This window comes from Thalassophryne amazonica, chromosome 4, assembly GCF_902500255.1.
Source record: "Thalassophryne amazonica chromosome 4, fThaAma1.1, whole genome shotgun sequence".
In the NCBI taxonomy this organism is placed as follows: domain Eukaryota; kingdom Metazoa; phylum Chordata; class Actinopteri; order Batrachoidiformes; family Batrachoididae; genus Thalassophryne; species Thalassophryne amazonica.
In genome coordinates this window covers 41,580,113-41,593,329 of record NC_047106.1, presented here as the reverse complement: position 1 = coordinate 41,593,329, position 13,217 = coordinate 41,580,113, and the positions used below count along the sequence as shown (strand labels likewise).

General features: G+C 41.7%; 1 protein-coding gene across 1 annotated transcript in view; it reads right to left on the bottom strand.

Annotated features, from left to right (window-relative positions):
- naalad2 (N-acetylated alpha-linked acidic dipeptidase 2) overlaps positions 1-10,913 on the bottom strand; it is a 70,010-nt gene extending 59,097 nt beyond the window's left edge. Inside the window, exons 1-2 of the mRNA XM_034167754.1 lie at positions 10,757-10,913; positions 4,390-4,495 (exon numbers count right to left, since the gene is read on the bottom strand). Of these exons, the coding sequence (XP_034023645.1) occupies positions 4,390-4,495; positions 10,757-10,838 (188 nt within the window). The 5' untranslated portion in view covers positions 10,839-10,913. The remainder of the gene's footprint in view (positions 1-4,389; positions 4,496-10,756) is intronic.
- Between the last annotated feature and the right edge of the window lie 2,304 nt (positions 10,914-13,217).

Below are 13,217 nucleotides of genomic sequence, written 5' to 3'. Positions count from 1 at the left end.
CTAAAATGGGATGTAATGTCGGGAGCTCTGGCCCCAGGAATACATTTAACATCAGCTGGCATCTGTAACCTGACTTTGCAGGTGACAGAATTCCCTATCACTAAAGTCCGGTGTTTCGGCCTGGAGACAGGAGTGGAAGTCACTTGTGGGCTCAGAGAATTCACATCAGGCAATTTCAAGGGGAGTGTGATTGGGGTACCACAACCAGGCACCAAGCCCTACGGGGCTTCCTCCGCCTAGCCACAGTCCAAAAGCCATCTTCCACAGCCGGCGTTTCTCGGCTGATGCTAATGGGCTCGCTAGCCGGCCCAGCACTAACCTCATCTGGAGTGCCCGTAACATTTAACTCCACTGACTTAAGAAGCTACTCTTACGGACACGGCTCTCTAAGAGAGCCACCCTATCTTCCAACATCACATAGGATTTATGGAGGGTGTAAAGTAGGTAAAGTAGTGTACTTTGTGCACTAGGAAATTCAAGAGTATAGCCAAGCAAGCACAAGCTAACCAATAATGGATAAGCTAACCACTCCTAACGCTCACACAGAATTCACACAGATAAATGAATTCAAATTCACAGCAGTTACACTGAAAAGTATTAGACTTGTAGGAACAGTAACAGTAAAAAAAAAAACCCTCCTACAAGTAAACCACTCCTAAGATTAACACAAGAGTAAAGTACTAAGCTAAAATTCACAACAGTTACACTAAAAAAAACTAACAGAAGTATTTAAAAAAAATGGGGAGGGAGGGGGGTCAAACTAGCTAAATGCAAGCTAACTGCTAGCGAAAATGCTAGCCGCTCCTAAGATTTAAACAGGAGTAAAATAATGACCTAAAATTCACAGCAGTTACACTGAAAAACTAAGAGAAGTATTAAACAGGTTAAAAAAAAAGAAACCGCTATAAAAGTAACGGGGGGAGTTGACCTAGCTAGCGAATGCTAACCGCTAGTGATTCACAACAGGACTGTAGATAAATAAGGTTCAGAGTAGATACACTTAACAACCAGAAGAGTGCGAAACAGAAATAAAAGAAAAAGGTAAAAGGTATACATCCGTGTAAAGTTCAGAAGAGCGTCACAACAGCAAACAATCTGTCGGAAGCAAGTTGCCAGATCTATGACCAATAAAATAAAAACCAGCTGTATAATTAGTGAATATCATTGGGTTGATATAAATAATACATAAAAGGGCAACAGCAAACAATCTGTCGGAAGCAAGTTGCCAGATCTATGACCAATAAAATAAAAACCAGCTGTATAATTAGTGAATATCATTGGGTTGATATAAATAATACATAAAAGGGGGTGCAATACAGAACCCTGCGGTTAAATAACCCTGGTTAAAAAAAAAAAAGTCACTCACGGGATTCAAACCCATAAGCTCTGATTACCAGATGGAAATGTTACCACTGCGCTACCATCGCAGGCCTGTAGTGAGGAAAAATGTCTGAAATCAACAAAGATATGGAAGAGGTGTGTTGTGTGCAGCTGCTGCAGCCCAGCGCAACGGCGAAAGATGTTTTATACATTTACACGTGAGGACAGCAGGCGGAAACACGCACCTCACAGAAGAATGTTGTCAGTTCATGTCCTTCCAAACACGGAACATGTTCTGAAGCTGGGACGTCCAGGAGCAGAGATCTTTACAGCCGTGGCTGTAAGCGGACTTGCCCCCAATCCATTCAGCGCCCAGACCAACATGTCAATCTTTGTTATGTGGTCATTCATTTTCATTATTTGTTATGTAATTTGCATATGTAGGTATTGTTGTAATTATTATATAATTGTCCTGGCAGTGGTTTGTGTGTGTAATGTGTGCACTGAGCTGTCATCCAGCTGTCAGTGTGCTGCGATCAGCTGTCCGGCCCCTCCCCGTGCTGTGTGCACTCAGACCTTGTGTGCACTCAGACCTCGCTGTCCGGCCCCCATGTGATCACATCTATACACAGTGGTGGGCACAGTTCCGATAATGAAAACATTACGGTCAATGTTTTCATTATCGGATTATCTTTTTAGATAACTTTAAAAACCATTCTCTGACTAATTATCTCGCAATAAATTTTTGTCCGATAATTTTTAGACCAATAATGTGGTAAATAAAACTGAACAGCTACCAATATTTATGAAACTTAAAATCAGTTGAACACCTACGAGGTCTGTCCGTAAAGTATAGGTCCTTTTTATTTTTTTCAAAAACTATATGGATTTCATTCATATGTTTTTACGTCAGACATGCTTGAACCCTCGTGCGCATGCGTGAGTTTTTCCACGCCTGTCGGTGACGTCATTCGCCTGTGAGCACTCCTTGTGGGAGGGGTTGTCCAGCCCCTCGTCGGAATTCCTTTGTCTGAGAAGTTGCTGAGAGACTGGCGCTTTGTTTGATCAAACTTTTTTCTAAACCTGTGAGACACATCGAAGTGGACATGGTTCGAAAAATTAAGCTGGTTTTCAGTGAAAATTTTAACAGCTGATGAGAGATTTTGAGGTGATTCTGTCGCTTTAAGGACTTTTCACGGTGCGAGACGTCGCACAGCACTCTCAGGCACCGTCATCAGCCTGTTTCAAGCTTAAAACCTCCACATTTCAGGCTCTGTTGATCCAGGACGTCGTGAGAGAACAGAGAAGTTTCAGAAGAAGTCGGTTTCAGCATTTTATCCGGATATTCCACTGTTAAAGGAGATTTTTTTAATGAAAGACGTGCGGGCGGATTGCAGCGTCGGCTCGCAGCCGCCGCGACGCTCCGTCACAGGAAAAACACCTCTGCTGGAAGCCTTAAGGACAAGTTGGAACATCTCCAGCTGATAAACAATTTCTCATATACTCACTCCACTGAAAGCCATCAAAAGCCAACTGGATTTTAACAAATGGTTATCAACACAGAGGTGTTTTTCCTGTGCCGCCGCGTCGGCCGCGTCCCGACGCGCGGACCCGTCCGCACGTCTTTCATTAAAAAAATCTCCTTTAACAGTGGAATATCTGGATAAAATGCTGAAACCGACTTCTTCTGAAACGTCTCTGTTCTCTCACGACGTCCTGGATCAATAGAGCCTGAAATGTGGAGGTTTTAAGCTTGAAACAGGCTGATGACGCCGCCTGAGAGCGCAGCGCGACGTCTCGCACCGTGAAAAGTCCTTAAAGCGACAGTGTCATCTCAAAATCTCTCATCAGCTGTTAAAATTTTCACTGAAAACCAGCTTAATTTTTCGAACCATGTCCACTTCGATGTGTCTCACAGGTTTAGAAAAACTTCTGATCAAACAAAGCGCCAGTCTCTCAGCAACTTCTCAGACAAAGGAATTCCGACGAGGCGCTGGACGACTCCTCCCACAAGGAGTGCTCACAGGCAAATGACGTCACCGACAGGCGTGGAAAAACTCATGCATGCGCACGAGGGTTCAAGCATGTCTGACGTAAAAACATATGAATGAAATCCATATAGTTTTTGAAAAAAATAAAAAGGACCTATACTTTACGGACAGCCCTCGTACCTGTTAAATGTTTCGTAGCTGACGTGCAGTTCTACTCTCTGTAAAACAGAGAAGAGCTGTTTTAAGAAGAAACCGCTCTATCCTCTGCAGGCAAAGGAGAACTGGTCCCCCCCCCCCCCCCCATGAGTCAAATTTTCGTGACGGGTTTTTTTAAACTCACTATTCCTAATCACGGTTTACTTTCCCCCCACCCTAACCGCAAACACCCCCCCCCCTTCACTTTAAATTTCATGCAGCCATCACGGAATGAATTAGAATGAATTTGTGGTGTCATGAGGTGCTTTTTCTCACAATATCATGAACAAATAAATTCATGTATATTTCGTGCTGCTGAATCATGACTTGCCATGAGACCGGATTGTCACACAACAAAAATCACACTTAGAGCATATTTCTATGACCTTTAAATACTGTCTTTACCTCAAAATTATTTTATGGCTGTATTCAGCTACGCAAAAAGTGACCGGGAGGTGTTTAAAACACACAGAACATCCAGCAGGATGAGGGGGTGTGTGTGTGTGTGTCTGTGTGCGTGCGTGTGTCTGTGTGGTGGTGGTGAGGAGCTGTGCTACTTAATCTTTCACTTAAAGCCAGTAACCTTCACACTCTGTAAACACTGCTTATGTCACCCAAGCAGACATCTGGTCAAATGTCAAGGTTAGTGAACCATTCCTCACCTGCAACACCCACTCCACGCAAGCATGGCACAAAGCAGGTGTTAGAACATTTGTGGAAGCCGGCAATGATGTTCAGCTACTAATGGGCAAACTGGCGAACCCTTAACACGTCACACAAAACAACCTGAACATAAGTGAATTACATTTTATTTATTGCCTGAATGGAGCTTTCTGCTCAAACACAGGTGAGCTTTAATGTGTTGGTTGTGGTGTTTGTTTACCTAAGATGGTCTCTGATCTGGTCAGGCTTCATTTCATCCAGGAACTCCCTCAGGTACTTACTGGAGCCCCTGATGTTTGCATGTTGTGTTGGCTTGGCAAACCAGCCTGCATGCAGAATGTAAAGTCAGTCCACCAATAGTTTAGTTTTTCCACAAACGAATAAACACAAGCAGAAAGCAGACTGATGCATAACACAAACATTAGAATACTAAGGGATGCTGACTGATGCCTCAAAATGTAATTTACAGACTGACTAACTGAAGGAAGAAGAAGAGGCCCATTGGTGCCGGTGCTTATCTATGGATTCTGCAGTGTGAGGCAGATGTGAGTCTGACTCCCCCTGGATGGGATGCCAGTCCAAGATAAATAAAAAAATACGAGATTCTAAAAAACAATGTAACCTGCATGTGTGTGGACATTATACTGTATCTCATTGGGTGTCCGTTTATTTGCAAGATGGAGCTTACTACATGTTGTAATGCATCACTTTTTCAGACTGAACCATTTCCATGGTAAAGAGCAAAACTATTCATTAACAACAGAGGCTAATTAGATTTAAATTACTCAGTGACCCCAAGTTTCTATTTGATCCATTTAAATGTTTTTCCCCCTCAAGTTTCCCTCAAAATGGCCCTAAATACTTATTTTGATATTTGAACCAGATAAAATAAATCAATCGATTGCCATTAGCTGTATATCAGTGACTGCTGAGACTATTCAATGCTTTGGGTTTAAATTACTCCACAACCCCAAGTTTCAATTTGATCCAGTTCAATATGTTTTTGTTGAGGTTACCATAACTTTACACTTTGACAGGTTTTTTATTATTATTATTATTATTATTATTGTTATCCCCCCCCCCCCCCCCCCCTCAAAACAACTGTAAATTCTTACTTTGATCTTTAGCCCAGATTTTAAAAAATAACCCTCAGCTAAATGTCAGTGCTTGTTGGTGAGTATAGAATGTTTTGGACTTCAATTACTCAGACACACTGTATTTGACATTTTTCCTGAAAATGGCTGTGAACTTAAGTGCTTTCAAGTGATCCCTCTTGATATTTCAGTAAACAGTAAAATCTTTCCATTGACTTAACCTTATAATCCTAGTTGAATAACTGTCTTTCAGTTTATGGTGACATCATGCAGAAGGGAAATAATTTCCTACTTTGGGGATGATTAAACAATATTAATTATATGATCAAATCAAATCAATTTTATTTATATAGCGCCAAATCACAACAAACAGTTGCCCCAAGGCGCTTTATATTGCAAGGCAAGGCCATACAATAATTATGGAAAAACCCCAACGGTCAAAACGACCACCTGTGAGCAAGCACTTGGCGACAGTGGGAAGGAATAACTCCCTTTTAACAGGAAGAAACCTCCAGCAGAACCAGGCTCAGGGAGGGGCAGTCTTCTGCTGGGACTGGTTGGGGCTGAGGGAGAGAACCAGAAAAAAGACATGCTGTGGAAGAGAGCAGAGATCAATCACTAATGATTAAATGCAGAGTGGTGCATATAGAGCAAAAAGAGAAAGAAACACTCAGTGCATCATGGGAACCCCCCCAGCAGTCTAAGTCTATAGCAGCATAACTAAGGGATGGTTCAGGGTCACCTGATCCAGCCCTAACTATAAGCTTTAGCAAAAAGGAAAGTTTTAAGCCTAATCTTAAAAGTAGAGAGGGTGTCTGTCTCCCTGATCTGAATTGGGAGCTGGTTCCACAGGAGAGGAGCCTGAAAACTGAAGGCTCTGCCTCCCATTCTACTCTTACAAACCCTTTGAACTACAAGTAAGCCTGCAGTCTGAGAGCGAAGCGCTCTATTGGGGTGATATGGTACTATGAGGTCCCTAAGATAAGATGGGACCTGATTATTCAAAACGTTATAAGTAAGAAGAAGAATTTTAAATTCTATTCTAGAATTAACAGGAAGCCAATGAAGAGAGGCCAATATGGGTGAGATATGCTCTCTCCTTCCAGTCCCTGTCAGTACTCTAGCTGCAGCATTTTGAATTAACTGAAGGCTTTTCAGGGAACTTTTAGGACAACCTGATAATAATGAATTACAATAGTCCAGCCTAGAGGAAATAAATGCATGAATTAGTTTTTCAGCATCACTTTGAGACACGACCTTTCTAATTTTAGAGATATTGCGCAAATGCAAAAAAGCAGTCCTACATATTTGTTTAATATGCGCATTGAACGACATATCCTGATCAAAAATGACTCCAAGATTTCTCACAGTATTACTAGAGGTCAGGGTAATGCCATCCAGAGTAAGGATCTGGTTAGACACCATGTTTCTAAGATTTGTGGGGCCAAGTACAATAACTTCAGTTTTATCTGAGTTTAAAAGCAGGAAATTAGAGGTCATCCATGTCTTTATGTCTGTAAGACAATCCTGCAGTTTAGCTAATTGGTGTGTGTCCTCTGGCTTCATGGATAGATAAAGCTGGGTATCATCTGCGTAACAATGAAAATTTAAGCAATGCCGTCTAATAATACTGCCTAAGGGAAACGTATAAAGTGAATAAAATTGGTCCTAGCACAGAACCTTGTGGAACTCCATAATTAACCTTAGTCTGTGAAGACGATTCCCCATTTACATGAACAAATTGTAATCTATTAGATAAATATGATTCAAACCACCGCAGCGCAGTGCCTTTAATACCTATGGCATGCTCTAATCTCTGTAATAAAATTTTATGGTCAACAGTATCAAAAGCAGCACTGAGGTCTAACAGAACAAGCACAGAAATGAGTCCACTGTCTGAGGCCATAAGAAGATCATTTGTAACCTTCACTAATGCTGTTTCTGTACTATGATGAATTCTAAAACCTGACTGAAACTCTTCAAATAGACCATTCCTCTGCAGATGATCAGTTAGCTGTTTTACAACTACCCTTTCAAGAATTTTTGAGAGAAAAGGAAGGTTGGAGATTGGCCTATAATTAGCTAAGATAGCTGGGTCAAGTGATGGCTTTTTAAGTAATGGCTTAATTACTGCCACCTTAAAAGCCTGTGGTACATAGCCAACTAATAAAGATAGATTGATCATATTTAAGATCGAAGCATTAATTAATGGTAGGGCTTCCTTGAGCAGCCTGGTAGGAATGGGGTCTAATAGACATGTTGATGGTTTGGAGGAAGTAACTAATGAAAATAACTCAGACAGAACAATCGGAGAGAAAGAGTATAACCAAATACCGGCATCACTGAAAGCAGCCAAAGATAACGATACGTCTTTGGGATGGTTATGAGTAATTTTTTCTCTAATAGTTAAAATTTTATTAGCAAAGAAAGTCATGAAGTTATTACTAGTTAAAGTTAAAGGAATACTCGGCTCAATAGAGCTCTGACTCTGTCAGCCTGGCTACAGTGCTGAAAAGAAACCTGGGGTTGTTTTTATTTTCTTAAATTAGTGATGAGTAGTAAGATGTCCTAGCTTTACGGAGGGCTTTTTTATAGAGCAACAGACTCTTTTTCCAGGCTAAGTGAAGATCTTCTAAATTAGTGAGACGCCATTTCCTCTCCAACTTACGGGTTATCTGCTTTAAGCTGCGAGTTTGTGAGTTATACCACGGAGTCAGGCACTTCTGATTTAAGGCTCTCTTTTTCAGAGGAGCTACAGCATCCAAAGTTGTCTTCAACGAGGATGTAAAACTATTGACGAGATACTCTATCTCACAGAGTTTAGGTAGCTACTCTGCCCTGTGTTGGTATATGGCATTAGAGAACATAAAGAAGGAATCATATCCTTAAACCTAGTTACAGCACTTTCTGAAAGACTTCTAGTGTAATGAAACTTATTCCCCACTGCTGGGTAGTCCATCAGAGTAAATGTAAATGTTATTAAGAAATGATCAGACAGAAGGGAGTTTTCAGGGAATACTGTTCAGTCTTCAATTTCCATACCATAAGTCAGAACAAGATCTAAGATATGATTAAAGTGGTGGGTGGACTCATTTACATTTTGAGCAAAGCCAATTGAGTCTAATAATAGATTAATAGTTAGGGCTGGATCAGGTGACCCTGAACCATCCCTTAGTTATGCTGCTATAGACTTAGACTGCTGGGGGGTTCCCATGATGCACTGAGTGTTTCTTTCTCTTTTTGCTCTGTATGCACCACTCTGCATTGATCTCTGCTCCCCTCCACAGCATGTCTTTTTCCTGGTTCTCTCCCTCAGCCCCAACCAGTCCCAGCAGAAGACTGCCCCTCCCTGAGCCTGGTTCTGCTGGAGGTTTCTTCCTGTTAAAAGGGAGTTTTTCCTTCCCACTGTCGCCAAGTGCTTGCTCACAGGGGGTCGTTTTGACCGTTGGGGTTTTTAACGTAATTATTGTATGGCCTTGCCTTACAATATAAAGCGCCTTGGGGCAACTGTTTGTTGTGATTTGGCGCTATATAAATAAAATTGATTGATTGATTGATTAAATGCAGTGTTGAGGCTGTCATTCTCAGCATCTGTGTGGATGTTAAAATCGCCCACTATAATTATCTTATCTGAGCCAAGCACTAAGTCAGACAAAAGGTCTGAAAATTCACAGAGAAACTCACAGTAACAACCAGGTGGACGATAGATAATAACAAATAAAACTGGTTTTTGGGACTTCCAATTTGGATGGACAAGACTAAGAGTCAAGCTTTCAAATGAATTAAAGCTCTGTCTGGGTTTTTGATTAATTAATAAGCTGGAATGGAAGATTGCTGCTAATCCTCCGCCTTGGCTGTGCTACGAGCGTTCTGGCAGTTAGTGTGACTCGGGGGTGTTGACTCATTTAAACTAACATATTCATCCTGCTGTAACCAGGTTTCTGTAAGGCAGAATAAATCAATATGTTGATCAATTATTATATCATTTACTAACAGGGACTTAGAAGAGAGAGATCTAACGTTTAATAGACCACATTTAACTGTTTTAGTCTGTGGTGCAGTTGAAGGTGCTATATTATTTTTTTTTTTTTTTTATGCTTAAATAGATTTTTACTGGTTGTTGGTGGTCTGGGAGCAGGCACCCTCTACAGGGATGGGGTAATGAGGGGATGGCAGGGGGAGAGAAGCTGCAGAGAGGTGTGTAAGACTACAACTCTGCTTCCTGGTCCCAACCCTGGATAGTCACGGTTTGGAGGATTTAATAAAATTGGCCAGATTTCTAGAAATGAGAGCTGCTCCATCCAAAGTGGGATGGATGCCGTCTCTCCTAACAAGACCAGGTTTTCCCCAGAAGCTTTGCCAATTATCTATGAAGCCCACCTCATTTTTTGGACACCACTCAGACAGCCAGCAATTCAAGGAGAACATGCGGCTAAACATGTCACTCCCGGTCCGATTGGGGAGGGGCCCAGAGAAAACTACAGAGTCCGACATTGTTTTTGCAAAGTTACACGCCGATTCAAAGTTAATTTTAGCCGATTGGCGTAACCGGGTGTCATTACTGCCGACGTGAATTACAATCTTACCAAATTTACGCTTAGCCTTAGCCAGCAGTTTCAAATTTCCTTCAATGTCGCCTGCTCTGGCCCCCGGAAGACAATTGACTATGGTTGCTGGTGTCGCTAACTTCGTTTCTCAAAACAGAGTCGCCAATAACCAGAGTTTGATCCTCGGCGGGTGTGTCGCCGAGTGGGGAAAAACGGTTAGAAATGTGAACGGGTTGGCGGTGTACACGGGGCTTCTGTTTAGGGCTACGCTTCCTCCTCACAGTCACCCAGTCGGCCTGCTTTCCCGGCTGCTCGGGATCTGCCGGAGGGGAACTAACGGCGGCTAAGCTACCTTGGTCCGCACCGACTACAGGGGCCTGGCTAGCTGTAGGATTTTCCAAGGTGCGGAGCCGAGTCTCCCATTCGCCCAGCCTGGCCTCCAAAGCTACACTTATTACAAGTACCATTACTGCTAAAGGAGGCCGAGGAATAACTAAACATTTCACACCCAGAGCAGAAAAGTGCGGGAGAGACAGGAGAAGCCGCCATGCTACACCGGCTAAGTGCTAGTAGCTGCGCTAAGCTAGCGGATTCCTAAAAACACACGAAGTGAATGTGTAAATAATTTAGGTGATTCAGCAGGGGGAGTGCTTTAGTTAAGGCACGTGAAGATTACACTGTGAAACAAATCGTTATCTAGATCAATCTAACTGCGCAGATTAAACAGCTACAACAAAACACCGCTGTGCTCCGGAACAGGAAGTGATACAATACCGCAGTGAGAGCCAACCACCAGTAGAGGCCTGGTGGTCTGATCCAAAAGTTTTGGCGGCTTGTTACAGGTTTTCCTTCACATACATTAAAACACTAAAAATTGTATTTTGTTTACCCTGTTTACACACACTGTGATCACATCCTTTATATTAGTTTTCTGGTTTTGACTCACCAATGCTGAAACCCAGAAAGAACAAAGCTGCAAAAATCACAATCCACCAGACCCAGCGAGTAACCCTGCTCTCCTTTCGCATTTTAAAGCTGCTTCAGAGGCTCCACACAGAGACTGACTGACACTGGGAGCTGGAACAGACAATCGGAGAGAGGGAGAGAGAGAGAGACCTGGAGAGGGAGGGGAACTGAGAGAGGCAGTGAGTGAAAACCAGCAACACCCTGCTCACAGTGCCGCTCTCATTGGACAGACAGCTCTGCTATTTTGGAATTGTGGGATAGCTCGCGCCCACAGATTAAACTTGCCGTACTACTTTCGCCACACTCTCACGAGCGCCACTATTTCCCAGATAGATCTCTTTCAGTGCAGGTTCTTGTTCTGACTTTAACACGAAGTTAACACCCAAGTCTTTCATCGCCAACTGTAAATGGTAATCAGACCATTCCAATCGTATCTTTCTGAACTCTTTCGCATCAAACTCCATTGTGTCAATGTTTACAATGTGCTTGAGCAATAGTTGCTCATGAACTTTAAGTTTCTTAAATATTTATTACAGCCACTCTTAAAACTTCAGTTATCTTTATAATTTTATTACTGGTAAATTTTATAATTGATTTAGATGAGATATGCTCATTATCTCACAGGAATATATCACAATTATCTGGGAACTACTTTTTTGCAGGAATTAATCAAGCACGTTGGCCGCGTACTAACACAGAATACCCAGAAACTGGACAGTTGTTCAGCCATAACGAGAGTGTCCACTTTTAGCTTGCATTAGCTAAGCTAGTGGCACTCATGAGAGTGTGAACCTGCAGAGGAAAACAAAAAGTGCTGTGCCGGGGTCTGATGATTAACTGGCCCGTGCACGGTGGTCTTTCTATACTGTCGAACCAGCCTTACTCAGTGTTAATCTAGATCACCAAAAAGTTTTCCAACCTGCTCCAAACAGACTTTGTAGTGGTGATAACACCTGAAACTGAAACCATCAGAAATTGGCAAAACTGCAGTTGTAAAAATAAAATATAAATAAGCTGTAAAAATAATAAATAAAATGAGGTCTGTAACAACCATAATGCAATGCCCAGGGGGCATTTAGAATGAAGCATCTATCTGCAGTAGTTTGGTTTCAGTGCCTTTCTCAAGGACACTTTGGCATGCAGATGGTACATAAGTGAAACGACATGGAACAGTTGTGGAACTGGTGGTTCCAGCCAGATACACAGTTGACAGATTATATAGATAATAATTCACAAAAGCAGATAAGGTGACAAGTCAGCATTTAGATTTTATTATTTAATGCTTAACTAGAAGGATGCTTGGTGCACACATTCCACCACAAAGACGGCAGGTGCAGAACAAGTGACGCAAATAATCTTGGGGCATGTTGAAGCTCTCTTTTCTCTCGAGAGGGTGCATAAACTGGACACAAAGCTGGGTGCAAATTTAACATGTTCATTTAGTTATGAGCATGTTGTTGTTCAAACATAATGCCAACCAGTCAGAGAGGCATCCATGAGTCCCTTTAAACCAGAGTGATGCCGCCAAAGCTCCCTGAGGTGAGGCAGTGAGATGAAGTTTGTAATGGCTCAAGCAGGCCTGGGCTTTGCATGGTGATTCCACTACCATTAGCATGCTTGTGTGAGTTTTTGGGTGATTGTGTGGTTTTGTAAGTTGCATTTGTCTGTTGTAGAAAATGATAAATTTTACTGTTTACGGCAGCTTCAGTTGGTGTAAGGATGATAAAGAAAATCAGTCATTCACACTTCAGTGTTTAACTATCAGTGAGTCATCTTACCACAGCTAGGAGGATGAAATCTGCAACTTATCACTGTTCTGCAGTGGTTGGGGAAGTACGTACACACCAAATTTAGATATGTTCAAACCAATTTTTTTTATGTAAAATTGTTTTTACAGTCATAAATGTGATTTTTTTTCTAACTTGGAAATTTATTTTGCAAATGCAAAAGTGTTTCTCAATGTGAATTTGTTTTTTATGTTCTTTTTATGTTTATAATTTTGTTTTCCAAATGTAAAATTTGTTTTTAATTTTGTGAATGTATTTCTGAACTTGTAAATTTATTTTGTAAATGTACATTTATTTTTACATGGGAAATTTTGTGATTCAAATTATATTAAATTAGATAGAACTTTATTAATCCCTTGGGAAGACTCAGGGAAATTGAGGTTCCAACAGCACTGTATAGAAACACACAGGGTAAGAAGCACACAGAGTATCAAAAGTGAAAGTAAAAAACAATTTGCAAAAATATAAATATCAGAAATACTGCTTGCCACTGGTTTACTGGCTACTACTGTTCCTCTTCTTGCCGTCCTCTGTGTCTTCCTGTTACTCCTCCTCCCCCCGAGTGAGGAGTTGCATAGTCTGATGGCCTGAGGGACAAAGGAGTTTTTCAGTCTGTTGGTCCTGCACTTGGGAAGGAGCAGTCTGTGGCTGAAG